This window comes from Astatotilapia calliptera, chromosome 7 (assembly GCF_964374335.1).
Source record: "Astatotilapia calliptera chromosome 7, fAstCal68.1, whole genome shotgun sequence".
NCBI lineage: Eukaryota > Metazoa > Chordata > Actinopteri > Cichliformes > Cichlidae > Astatotilapia > Astatotilapia calliptera.
In genome coordinates, this window is record NC_137428.1 from 19,581,126 (window position 1) to 19,593,762 (window position 12,637).

General features: G+C 38.8%; 3 protein-coding genes across 6 annotated transcripts; 2 read left to right on the forward strand and 1 right to left on the reverse strand.

Moving 5' to 3' along the window:
- Positions 1-1,009: 1,009 nt before the first annotated feature.
- Positions 1,010-7,401, reverse strand: LOC113025561 (uncharacterized). The gene is made up of 6 exons (XM_026173453.2): positions 6,981-7,401; positions 6,736-6,850; positions 5,499-5,608; positions 2,418-2,517; positions 2,122-2,243; positions 1,010-2,010 (listed from the first exon to the last, which is right to left on the reverse strand). Exons 1-6 carry the CDS (start codon positions 7,069-7,071, stop codon positions 1,901-1,903), a joined length of 648 nt encoding a protein of 215 aa, XP_026029238.2. The 5' UTR covers positions 7,072-7,401; the 3' UTR covers positions 1,010-1,900.
- Positions 7,402-7,568: 167 nt separating this feature from the next.
- On the forward strand, positions 7,569-9,633 carry rpl28 (ribosomal protein L28). Of its 4 annotated transcripts, none has more exons than XM_026173456.2 (5): positions 7,569-7,675; positions 8,149-8,236; positions 8,745-8,868; positions 9,272-9,390; positions 9,496-9,633. In XM_026173456.2, exons 2-5 carry the CDS (start codon positions 8,156-8,158, stop codon positions 9,583-9,585), a joined length of 414 nt encoding a protein of 137 aa, XP_026029241.1. In that variant the 5' UTR covers positions 7,569-7,675; positions 8,149-8,155; the 3' UTR covers positions 9,586-9,633. The 4 variants fall into 4 exon arrangements, with proteins under 4 accessions (XP_026029241.1, XP_026029239.1, XP_026029240.1 ...); XM_026173454.2 differs by having other exon boundaries at positions 7,598-7,706; XM_026173455.2 differs by having other exon boundaries at positions 7,621-7,715.
- A 553-nt stretch (positions 9,634-10,186) lies between these two features.
- Positions 10,187-11,998, forward strand: LOC145429690 (uncharacterized). Its single transcript, XM_080303599.1, has 3 exons — positions 10,187-10,593; positions 11,191-11,259; positions 11,449-11,998. Exons 1-3 carry the CDS (start codon positions 10,413-10,415, stop codon positions 11,598-11,600), a joined length of 402 nt encoding a protein of 133 aa, XP_080159725.1. The 5' UTR covers positions 10,187-10,412; the 3' UTR covers positions 11,601-11,998.
- The last annotated feature ends 639 nt before the right edge of the window (positions 11,999-12,637 follow it).

Below are 12,637 nucleotides of genomic sequence, written 5' to 3' on the forward strand. Positions count from 1 at the left end.
TCACGTAGATTACTGATTGGCAGAGATGACTCGAAATTTCAAGTTACTTTTAATAAGTTGAAATTTCAAAAAAGATGACGTGAAATTTCGAGTTATGGATACTTTTTTTTTTCTTCTTTTTTTTGGTGGCGGAAACGGGCTTCCATAGGGGTGATAGATGTAGTGTGTGTGTATATATGTATGTATGTGTGTGTGTATGTGTATACATGTGTGTGTATATGTGTGTGTATGTGTGTGTGTATGTGTATACATGTGTGTGTATATGTGTGTATACATGTGTGTGTATATGTGTGTGTATACATATGTATATATATATATATGTATGTGTATATATATATGTATACATATGTATATATGTGTGTGTATACATATATACATATGTATACACACACACATATATATACACACACATATATATATACATATGTATATATGTGTGTGTGTATACATATGTATATATGTATACACACACATGTATACATATGTATGTATATATGTGTGTGTATACATATATACATATGTATACACACACACATATATATACACACACACATATATATATACATATGTATATATGTGTGTGTGTATATATGTATACACACACATATATACATATGTATGTATATATGTGTGTGTATATATATATATACACACACACGTATATATACGTATATATATACACACACGTGTATATATACACGTATATATACATATACACATATATATACACATACGTATATGTATATATACACGTATATATACATATACACATATATATACACATACGTATATGTATATATACACGTGTATATATACGTATATATATACATGTATATATATACATATACACACACGTATATATACACATATACATCACCAGACAGGCTAACTGGTGATGGCTGGTGAACTGAATTGAATTCAACCATAGGATTTCTTCTGTGAACTGATTTACTGATAAAACTGCAGTGTTCACAAGTGAACTGAACAAACAACAAGAACAACAACAAAAGCCGTGATCAGGTTTTATTTTTATAAGCAGTGTACATGCACTGGGTAAATAAAGAGAGTATGAGTGCAGTTGTATATTACATGTACACAGAGTTTTCTATAGTGTGAAGTATGAAGAGGTGGTGAGGTCTGCAAACACACAGAGTGAGGTGAAATTTGGACGTGTTCTTAAAGCAAAATCGAGCTAGTTATTGCACTTTGGCCCACAAATCAACATGAACAAGAGATGCAACAGGGGAAGTAATGCACAACTGAAGAAGGCATGTAATAACATTAATCTTCTGAGAAATATGAACGTCAAAACTTCATGGCAAATCAATAATTAGTCTGAGATAGTTCCGTCTATAAAAGGAGGTAACCAACCAACACCACCATCCATGGAGTCATTCCTCTAAAACAGGTAAAAACAGGAAGTGAAAATCACTGAGTTACACAATTGAGACCTAGACTAAGGTTAGAAAAAAAAAACAAAAACAAAACATAAATAGCAACATTTAGATTAGCATTTATGCTTAGACTTACAAATAAATACTATCATCATATTCTAAACATTATCATCAAGCACAACAACTTTGATAGATTATTATTTGCCACACTGGAACGTGTTCAGTCCATTTATCTGAGAACAGCAATCACAGCATCCATGTCAGAAATGGCTAACAATAAGTTGGTTCTGTGCTGAGTGGAAATGCTTTGTAGGTTCTTTGTGTATTTTCGGCTGGTCCACTAAAACTTTGTCATTGGTCCTCAGAAAAGTCCATGTAAAATAATAAAGGCATACTGTAAAATAGGCAACTTGTATACCCTCCAGATCTCCTTGAAGGACGTATTACTTCAAAGATATTGATTTATTTCTTTGCTTTTGCTGGAGCAAAAAAGAAAAAAGAAAAGCTCAGTTTAAAGTATCCAGTGCTGCTTGTGCTTTATGAACAGCAATCTGGAGCATTGTGTGGTCACTGAGCAGCTGCTGGAGTGTAGCTGGGTCCATTTCTAGCAGCATACCTACAAGGATGTAGGAGTGTTATCAGTATTTCAACATCATCAACAAGAACTCTCCAGAGAGAAAAAACAAAATACTGATTAATCACAAAAGTATTTACAGGTTAACGTCACCTGTAATATCATTTGCATGGAGTGGATCCATCTCCACCACCAGCGAGAAGAGCTTCTCTCCGAAACGCTCTGTGTCATCCAGCTCTGAGGTGTCGCTCACATCAGTCTCCTCCATATTCTGCCTGAAGTGAAGCGATTATTACAATTTTTCATTAACAATTGATTAGATTTCCACTCCTATCTTATTAAAGCTGCCCTGATACTGGTCTGCAAAGCAGGCTACAATTTAAAAAAAAAAAAAAATCACATTTCTGAACAAGCCGATATGTAAAAATATTCTACAAAAAACAACATACTCTTTCAGCGTCTTCATGGCGAGGTGCACTTGTTCCTCTAGCAGACTGGGATCTGAAAGAAGCTTTAAGATGGCATCTTTGTGCTGCTCGAGAAGCATTCCTATGGAGGAAAAGTGCATTAAATATCCATTTATCCATGCATTTTCTACCTCTTATCCTGCATGCAGCAGCCCAAGCAGAGAAGCCCTTTGTCTCCCCCAGCCACCTCCTTTAGCTCCTCCTGGGGGACAGTGAGGCCTTCCCCAAGGCCAGCCAAGAGACATCTTCTCTGCTGTATGTCAAGAGTTGACTCAGGAGGCCTCCTCCCGGTAGGAAATACCTGGAACACCTCACCCAGGAGGCACCCAGGGGGACTGCCACCTAAATGTAGTAGCTAAGCACACTGATCTGGGGTGAGGGGCCAGACATAGAGAAATTCACATGAACCCTAAACAAGATTGAGGAATAGCCAATTTGAAATGGGAAACGGAGCAGATGAAGTATCTTGGAGTAAATATTACTAAAGATCTGTCTAAGATATACAATGCAAACTTTAATCCTTTAAGTTATAAAATAAATGAGGATATTAAAAGATGGAATTTATTACCATTTTTAAATTTTGAATCACGTATAGATACAGTTAAAATGAATATCTTGCCCAGGATGCTCTACCTATTCCAAACACTCCCTGTAGAAATAACTGACAAACAATTTCGGGAATGGGACAAAATAATCTCTAGGTTTATATGGCAGGGGAAAAAACCACGGATTAAGTACCAAACTATTCAGTTGGCTAAAGACAAAGGAGGGTTGGGGTTCCCATGTTTGAAAGACTATTATATTTCTGCTCAATTGAGGACATTAGTGTGTTGGTGTAATGTAGATTATCAAGCGAGATGGAAAGAACTAGAAACAGTGACCTTAAAAGATTCTCCAATTCAGGCAATTCTAGGGGATGTGACACTTATTAAAAAACAAATTCATCAAGGAAACCAATGGATTAACCTACCTTTAAAACTCTGGTTACAATTTCTTAATAAGAATGATTGGATTGAAGAGGTTAGGATTTTAAGATGGTGCGCTTTTGACAGTGATTTTTTACCTAATGAATTAGACGTAAGATATAAAAAATGGTCTGGACAAGGTTTAACGGCATATTGTATGTTTTACGATAAGGGAATTCTTAGGGACTTCCAATCAATAAAAGATCAATACCAGTTAAGTAAAACGGACTTTTTTAGGTTCTTACAAATTAGGCATCATCTATATAATTTTATACCTAAGAGAACAGATCTTTTTTCTTTACCTGTTCTGAGTATATTTGTCAAGGCTTATCAGGCTGACACAGGCCTTAAGGTGATTTCAAGATTGTACAAGGGTATACAAGAGGTAGGTAGTATTCCACTTCTTAACATCAAAAAAAAATGGGAAAATGAAACAAATATAGCAATATCAGATAACATTTGGTATGAGCAGTGTGCTTTTCAGTGGAGAATTTCTAGTTCTAATACATGGAGATGTTACGGTTGGAAGAGTATCAGTAGGTTTTTTATTACCCCTGCACAAAGTAAACATTATTTTAATCACTCTAATTGCTGGAGAAATTGTGGGGCCCAAGGAGTAAAACATTTTCATCTGTTCTGGTCTTGCCCAAGGATCAACATTTTTTGGGTATTGATCCACTCTGAGTTGCAGATTATTTTTGGTATGCAGCTTCCCTTTAATTGGGACGAACTTTTGTTTGGATATTTATACTCAGTAAATGTAGATAAAATGTCTAAGCAGTTGTATGGTATCCTGAGTTTGGCTGCCCGTAAAATTATTACCAAGAAATGGCTTAGTGTGAAAATTCCATCACTGGGTGATTGGCATGAGACTGTACATGGGATGTTTAAAATGGAAAGAATTACCTTCATTAAAAGACTCCAGTTTGATATATTTAGTGAAATTTGGGGTAAATGGAAACACTACATCCGGTTAAGGAGACCCGATCTTGTTTGAATCTCTGTAACTATATATGCCACATTTCTGAATCGTTATGTGTTTATATGTATATGTTAGTATGTATGAGACTACAAGTGAACACATATGTAAGTAGGTATGTGTATGTATGCTTAAGAATATGGGTGTGTGAGTGAATATGTGTGTGCGAGTACATACACACTAGAGGGTACACCCGTCTGTTTTTCTTATTTTTATTTATTTATTTTTTTTTATTATTTACGTCTATTCTTGATTATATGTTTATTTTGGATTATTTGTGTTTATATAGGTTGTTTAATAAAAAGAGAATAACAAAAAAAAAAAAAAAAAAGATTGAGGAATCAAGGGACAAGTTTATCCTGCCCAGGATGTTTTTGCTGCTTCCAGCCCTGCAGCCAGGACTGTGGACAGATCTTGAGAGTGACTGCGTGGTCACCAGGCCGCACCGCATGGGGCACGGCCGGGCACTGAAGAGGTGACACAGGCCCACCCTCCTATAGGGTCACCATCCCACTGGAGGTATCGTATAACACTGGGTGCTATGCGTGTCGGGCGCCAACCAGAGACGCCCCCTCCGGTCTGATCCCCAGCTGCTGAGGCTGACTATCAGAATTAAATGTTGATGCAGTAAATGTAAATATCCATCCACTAAAATAGAACAAAACTATGTTGAAATACCAGCCCTTTCAGATTAACATGGGTTTATTTATTGGCACAAAAATATACAGCTGAGAATGTTTTTCAGGATCTAACAACATAATTTGATCATACGTTTAAAATGAGGGGGAAAATGAATTACTATCTTCTTATGAAGATTAGCAAGAATAAAAGTGTCCACTCATTCCCTTCTTTAGTAAAAGAATCATTGAAATTTACTTAAAAATATAAAACATGAAACAGAGTGTGTGAGACAGAAAGCAGAACTAAAGAGGCAACGATTTTAAAGGGTTTATTTGAAATAAGCTGAACATGTAGTTTAATTTATATTAGAAGTCACCAAAAAGGTTAGCATACAACTGTTTGACCAAGCCTGCATTAAAATTTACTCATTTGGAGCTTTGTTTCAAGGTGAAATCTCACACACATATTATGGGTTGTTTATTGAGACATTTTACTTGCCTGTGATTTTCTGTGAGTGGCCTGTGTTGTAAACATCCACCAGCTCAAATAGCTGCTCCCCCAGAGAGTCAGAAGACACTGACACATCATCCTCATCCTTACATACCTGACTGTAAAGAAAGACATGAGAATACACTCGCTGAAATGTTTTGACATTCAGATAAATCCCATGTGTGTTACTGTTATTTACTCCAAAGGTAAAGCTCTCCTGTGGCCTATGTAAAAGAAAGAAAGGTCACAATGCCTCTTAGGAGTGCCGGCACATCTTGTTTTGAAACTGTCTTTGTCAGGTCTTATGATACAGATTTAATTCACCAGGTGTTTAGGGCAGGGGTGAGCAATTCCAGGCCTCGAGGGCCGGTGTCCTGCAGGTTTTAGATCTCACCTTGGGTCAACACACCTGAATCACATGATTAGTTCGTTACCAGGCCTCTGAAGAACTTCAGGACATGTTGAGGAGCTAATTTAGCCAATTAAATCAGCTGTGTTAGGTTCAAAAAACCTAAAACCTGCAGGGACACCGGTCCTTGAGGCCTGGAGTTGCCCACCCCTGGTTTGGGGTTTACCATTAACCTAAGCCAAGGCCTATAGAGGTGAACTGCCATTTTTGCTTGTGGTGTCTCTTTTCTGTGGATGCTGGTAATTTTCTATTTAAGTTTTTTTGTGTTATTCTGGCCTTTGTCCCCCTTGAAAAGTCCAGCCTTGTCAGCTCCTCTTATTCCTCACCTGGGATCATTTTACTCCCATTTGGACCTTTGACTCATAACAATGTCATGCTTAAAAATCTGACACATACACAAAATGGACAAAAAACTGGGCTGACCAGAAGCCACATTACACCTACAGGAGCAGCTCAGTCATGGAAACTCATACCAGAAAGCTCCTGTTGCACAGGTTTTATGCTGATGTTAATGTGAAAGGAGGTTTGGGGTTCTGCAGAGCATTGGCACTTTTTATGCCCTGTTTGCATTACCGCTCAATGTTGTGGCTTTGCAATAACACTATTTACAGTCGATCTAGAGAGGGAAAAATATTACAAACTGACCTTTTGCAATAGCGACATACTATTACAGCACCACAATCAACTTCAGTGATCCCTTTAGAATGACCCATTCTTTCACAAAAGTTTCTAAAGGTGACTGAATGGCAGTACTCAGTACTTTTGTCCATATAGTGTAACTTACAAATTATTTTCTTTTTAAAAATAACACTCTAAAACTACTGGCCATTTCTGTACCTGGGTTCCTGTGCCACCTGCAGGGCTCTCAGGGCTTTCTCCACAGCTGCGGTCAGCATGGCATCATCCTGCAACATCTGAGTCAACACAGGACCTGGCAGCTCCAGTAACATGCCTGTAACACAGATCAAGCTAGACTTCAGGGCCAAGTTACAGCTTCACTTGCAAGTATTAAAACAAAACGACAAAAACATATATATATATAATGTCATTAAACAAAAACTGAGGTACGCAGGTCCCCTAACCTGTGAGTTTTCCAGCATCCTCTTTGTGTTTGGAGGAAATCAGAGAGTACAGCTGCTCCCCAAGTGTCTCCAGATCTTCTTCTTCTTCCATGTTTGACTCTTCATCACAAGACCCTGACTTTACCTGCCATGCTAGAGCAGGCCGTGACCTTTAACTTATCAGGTTTTGACCTCAGATACATTTCTTGTTCACATCTTTCAATCACAGCAGCATAACGAAAACATCCACGAAATAAATCAAAATCGGCGTCCAGAAGTTGCGATTTTGTCTACAATCGCTCTCTTATTCGCCCTGCCTTTGCTCCTCGTTGGCTCGAGTTTGGAGCTAACATAACACTAATCGGTTTGGCGTTAAAACAGCTGATTATTATGTGTAAAATTTCAGGCGGGTGCCTGTAAACACCAGGCGCACATTAATGACGTGGACATACTTACTACGCTGAACGTATTCCTCCGCTCTTTCTATAAATAACTAGTACTAAACAAAATTACATTCAGTATTCAATACAGCATCAAATGCGTTAATAAAATGTACATATATATATTAATTATTAGCTATATGTCATATAATTCAATAAAATATGGCTTTTGTCCCAAAATGCAATTTAAAAAGGTAGATGGGTGTGCGTAAGAATCTCAGCGAGAGGTTCCGTAAAGCGGTTTCCGCTCTCTCCGGTCCTTTCCTCCGCTAAAAGGTAACGTGGTCGCTTCGGTGGCTAAAAGCTGGTGATTAAAGTACATTTGTTTTCTTTCCCTAGTTGTTTTTGTGTTAATAAATGTAGGTATTATTCTTATGTTTGTTGTTATACACCTTGTGCGACAATAAATGTCCCTGTTGTATGTAGAAATGGAAAGATTAATCTTGTAAGCACCTCGCTCTGGTTAGGCCTCATCGTGCTCCTTCGGTTCCCCGGCCTGAACAGTGGCGCTAATGCTAGCAACCGCAGCTCTCTGTGTTTTCTGTACAGTCCTAACAGAATAGTAAAGTCTACGGTTCGCTATATTAGATGTTTGCCGTCTCATCGTTTCCCGTGTTAGTCCGTTCAAGTTGTGACGCTAAGCTAACACGTTTAGCTAATGTCAGAAAATGCAGGCAAACATGTTAGACGCCTGTCAGGGTTTTTCGTCTTCCAGATTTTCAAGAAAAATTTTTCCCTCTTTTACACAGGTTCACCATGTCGTCCCATTTGCAGTGGATGGTCATCAGGAACTGCTCCAGCTTCCTCATCAAGAGGAACGGACAGACCTACAGCACTGTGAGTACAAAACCTGCTCTGAAGAACCTGACCAAACGTGCGATTACGCACCCAGAAAGTTTGCTTTAGTACTGAAACTGGGTTTGAGCAGTGATGTACAGTGTGGTATGGTAGGGACACAAATAACTTAGACTTAAAACACGGATCCCAGGCTTTGTACATTACCTTAACATACTAACAAAACATTGCAAGACAATCTGCTGTTAGTGTTTGAGAATTGCATATTAGCTGAGCTGACAGGATATGCCACATAGGCTTGGACTGTATCTGTGTTTGTGACATAATTCTGGCTAAAGATGTGAGATTAGTTGAAGGTGGCACTGGAAATGCTAGTTGGCTAGCATCCGTAAATATTTATATTGCTGAAGATCAAATTGTTGAGATTTTTAAATGTCCTGGTAATGTTTATTAAAATATACCGCATTACCTCCCTAGCCTAACAGCAGGATCAGGCAAGATAATTAAATAAATGCATGCCAGTGATCTGAATGTCTTTGTTTTGTGACAGGAGCCCAACAACCTGAAGGCCAGGAACTCTTTCCGCTTCAATGGGTTGGTGCACAAGAAGACTGTAGGTGTGCAGCCTGCAGCCGACGGCAAGGGTGTCGTCGTAGTGCTGAAGAAGCGTGCAGGTAAATGAGTAATGCTGGTTCATTAACGTTTGAGTAATAGTATTGTCCAGACTCAGACTGGACAAACGATCCTCTCTTCAGTAACTTTAAGGAGTATTTGAACACAAATATTTCAAATGCTCCTTATGCATCAGGTAGCAGCAACGTTTATGTCATCTATGGATGCCTAATGAATTTCCATTAATGGGAGGGGGGGGGGGGGAAGGAAGTTGTTAAAATTTACAACTAGATACATTATTTTGTGTTGTACAGTGAGATATGACAAGGATGACAACTGCAGAAGTATTAGATTCTGCATATTGTGTATATCACAGTATACAGAAATGTGGTTTTCTTCTTGGAAAATCCATATTTTTGGATCATTGGATACATTGGATGCTCATTTTGTTCTCTTGATGCACAGGCCAGAACAAACCTGCCAACTCCTACGTCAAGGTCACCATCAACAAGAATTCCCGTGCCACCCTCAACAGCTTGAGGCACATCATTCGCAAGAACAAATACAGGAAGGACCTGCGTATGGTGAGCTTAATCTGTGGTTTTGGGGAGGCTGAAACTTTAAATAGCTGGCATTTTTGTTTGTGTCAAAGTTTAAGAACAACATTTACGTCTCATTTGTTTCCCCAGGCTGCCCTGCGTCGTGCCAGCGCTATCCTGAAGAGCCAGAAGCCTGTTGTGGTCAAAAAGAAGCGCACCAGGGCTGCCAAGACCGCATAAACTCATTCACATGATAAATAAATAAAAGGGTTTTTGTTTGGAAAAAAACACTACAGTGTCCTGAGTCTTCAATTTTGAGCATGAGCTTCTTTAGATCAGTGATCTGCGCAGGTATCCGATGTGGTTATATTTTTAAAGCAGTGTTTGTGTCTGAGGAATTGATGCACATAAATGGATGTTTTTCTTCCCCACAATAATTTGTTTTTTCTCAAGTGATAATTCACTTCCACGAGTCCGAAAACAGTCCTGATGAGCTGTGTAGATGTATGGAAGCAGGAAAAAAAAGTTACATGTTACTTTTGACAGGTGTGCAGTTTCCTTGTGACGGCCATTAGTTTTGTCACAACTACAAATGTGGCAGTAAGTGGAAAATGACTGATTATCCAAGTTTCTGCCCATACATGACAGGCTTTACCTTTAGATGCTGCTGCTACTGAGAGTTTACTTAAAAGCTACAATTGTGATTTTTAGATTGAAATTTGTTTCCAGTGTTTTGTATGTTAATGAATAGGGAGTACCTCCTCCCGAACTCCCTCCCCTGATGATCCGTTGTTATCATAGATCGTATTTGTATTTGAGGACGATCACACTGAAGCAATCTGCTTCTGCTACTGCACTTAGTGATACGGAAACATTGGATTGATTTAAAAGCAGCCCACTGGCAGCTTTCCACCCATGGCTTTGGAAAGAAAGAACCATTGTCACCCCCACCCCTGCCGTGTTTAAGCTGACAATATCTGCACCAACCATTTATTCCTGTCTTCACCTGTGACAAGGATCGCTGGGTTACTGTGAAGATGTGACAGAAGCTTTGTGCTGCAGTCGCTATGAGGACACTAAGGCTTTTGCTGGTAACCCTGACGCTGCTGGTGCTGGAAAGTCAGGGTTTTGAACTGCAGGATACGATCCATGCGCTGATAGAGGAGAACATCCACCTCCATGACCAGCTGGAGAACCTCACCAAGGCCCTCAGAGAGCTCAAACGGATGCTGTGGCTTCACTCAAATGGTACAGAGTCCTCTTTATGTTATCTGTAAATACAGGTGGGCAGGCTGAGCTTGGTTTTGGTTTTTAATAAAAATAACTCAAAACGATGATGGTTAAGATGAAATAATAAAACGTTCCTTTGAGGAATTTATGTTCTTTAAATGAAAAATCCATAGTGCAAGAAAATAATTCAAATGGGAAATAAAATCTTCACGTTTGTGTGTTTAATTCTGATCCTTTTCTTTGTTACGAAAGTCTTTTTTTATATCTTTAGTGTCTCCTACTCCATTTTTCACTGCACATATTCTTGTACACAAAAACAACATCTTTGAGCTGAAATGAGAGACAATTGCACAGAAGCTGATTTTGAGACAGTGTATGGGGATGAAATGTTGGCGTCCAAGGTCAAAACGGCTTTTCCCCTTTCATTTACTCCTCATGTTCTGTATGTTTTAATCCTCTCCCGGCTCTTTGTGTTAACTCGTGCACTCTCTGCATACACATTAGCACTTCAGGGCTCGATTAGGATGCAGGATGTTTTGCTTTTTTTTTTCATATAGTCTGTGCTGTTCGCAGAATAAAAGATATTAACAGAGCAATTCTCTGTTTTTGATACAGACCCAGATCATCACCATGAACATCATGATGAAGATGTCCAGCATCTGTGGGACGAATGGTCAGAACATGGTGTGTATGTCTGCAGCTGGCTGAAACTACTCCCGTGACTTCACAGAGCTGTGCTCACTGCATTAGTTTGCATTGATTTCATGGCTGTGTGGACAGCAGAGGGTTAATGAGTTGCACTTTGGGATAAATCAGCTGCCTAATGCACACCCCAGCTGACAAAGTGTGACAGAATTTCTCCTTTCCTGGCAGGTATCAGTGCAGAAACCCACCTCCTGCTGGAAAACACCTTTTGTGGGCATGGCCTGCATGGCTCAGCAGCTCCTCTCCACGGACACGGAGCACACCTCATACGCCTGCTGATGCTGCTGCAGCTGCTGCTGATAATGATGAGATGCCTGTAGGCTGCAGCGGTCTGATGTCAGAAAAGTTGAGTCAACTCCTCATGGCCGCTGCAGGCTGTATTGTGCAATTTAATATGGTTGAACAGCGAGTGTCGATGCCACCGCTCTTCCTGTTCAGAGGAATTATTGAGCCGACAAGATTTGAAGAGTTGACCTGTCAATCCTGTGTACAAATCACCTCTGGGGAGGATTCACTGGAGCGAAAAGTTAATGTGGGTGTAGAAAGCAGACTGAGAGCAGGTTAAACACAGGGAGTTGCCTTACTTTTTAGCCATTTATTGTATTAATGAAATACAATAAATGTTTATAACTAAGCTGAACTCAGAAAGTTGGTTTTTGTAACTCTAAATGGAAATGCTGTGAACTTTACTGAAAAATAAAGCTAACTGCTAATTTTTTGTGTTTGCCTGAGTACAGCTAAAGCCACTTTACCTGCTATAAAATGAAACAATAATTCTTTCCAATTTAAAAAAAACTAAGTAATGAAATAGAAATAATTACTGAAATATCAATGAATTTATTTGAAAAGATGTAATAGATTATTTCCAATTTGAAATAGTTAATTACTGAAATGTGTAATTTATTATTTATTTACTTATTTAATTCATTTTGGCACTCTTGGCCCTCCAGTTTCAACAACACTAGTTATCACTCAGGTGTTTTCACCTTAAACACTTCTACCCCAACGCTTTACGTTGTTCACCAGTTCCTGTTTTAAAAACAATAAAATGTTAAAGCAGCCAAAGTCGTTCTTCAGTTGAACCACTTGGCAGTCATCTTGAAACGCCTCCAGGCACTTTTCTTTTACGCAATATGTAAATATCACCAGCACATTGGTAATTATTATTGCAATCACCTGATTACCTGTTTTTAAAAAATAAAATAGTTTGTTTACCTCTTTGCAAGTTCTGCTCCATCACAAGCTTGATAGAGGACTTTTAGAATTCATTTAGTTCAGGACACTTTTAGTGCCACCCCTTCTTTTTATATAAGAAAGCACATCGAATTTAAATTCCTCACATAAAACATCCTGAATA

Excerpts from the sequence above, each read along its gene's own strand:
- LOC113025561 (XM_026173453.2), bottom strand. The coding sequence starts at position 7,071 with ATGGAAGAAGAAGAAGATCTGGAGACACTTGGGGAGCAGCTGTACTCT. Across the intron at positions 2,518-5,498 it reads CCACTCACAGAAAATCACAG|GAATGCTTCTCGAGCAGCAC; the intron begins GCAAGTAAAATG and ends TTTCCTCCATAG. Across the intron at positions 2,244-2,417 it reads GCCATGAAGACGCTGAAAGA|GCAGAATATGGAGGAGACTG; the intron begins GTATGTTGTTTT and ends GCTTCACTTCAG.
- rpl28 (XM_080303598.1), top strand. Across the intron at positions 8,237-8,744 it reads ACGGACAGACCTACAGCACT|GAGCCCAACAACCTGAAGGC; the intron begins GTGAGTACAAAA and ends GTTTTGTGACAG. Across the intron at positions 8,869-9,271 it reads AGTGCTGAAGAAGCGTGCAG|GCCAGAACAAACCTGCCAAC; the intron begins GTAAATGAGTAA and ends CTTGATGCACAG.
- LOC145429690 (XM_080303599.1), top strand. The coding sequence starts at position 10,413 with ATGAGGACACTAAGGCTTTTGCTGGTAACCCTGACGCTGCTGGTGCTG. Across the intron at positions 10,594-11,190 it reads GCTGTGGCTTCACTCAAATG|ACCCAGATCATCACCATGAA; the intron begins GTACAGAGTCCT and ends TTTTTGATACAG. Across the intron at positions 11,260-11,448 it reads GGACGAATGGTCAGAACATG|GTATCAGTGCAGAAACCCAC; the intron begins GTGTGTATGTCT and ends CTTTCCTGGCAG.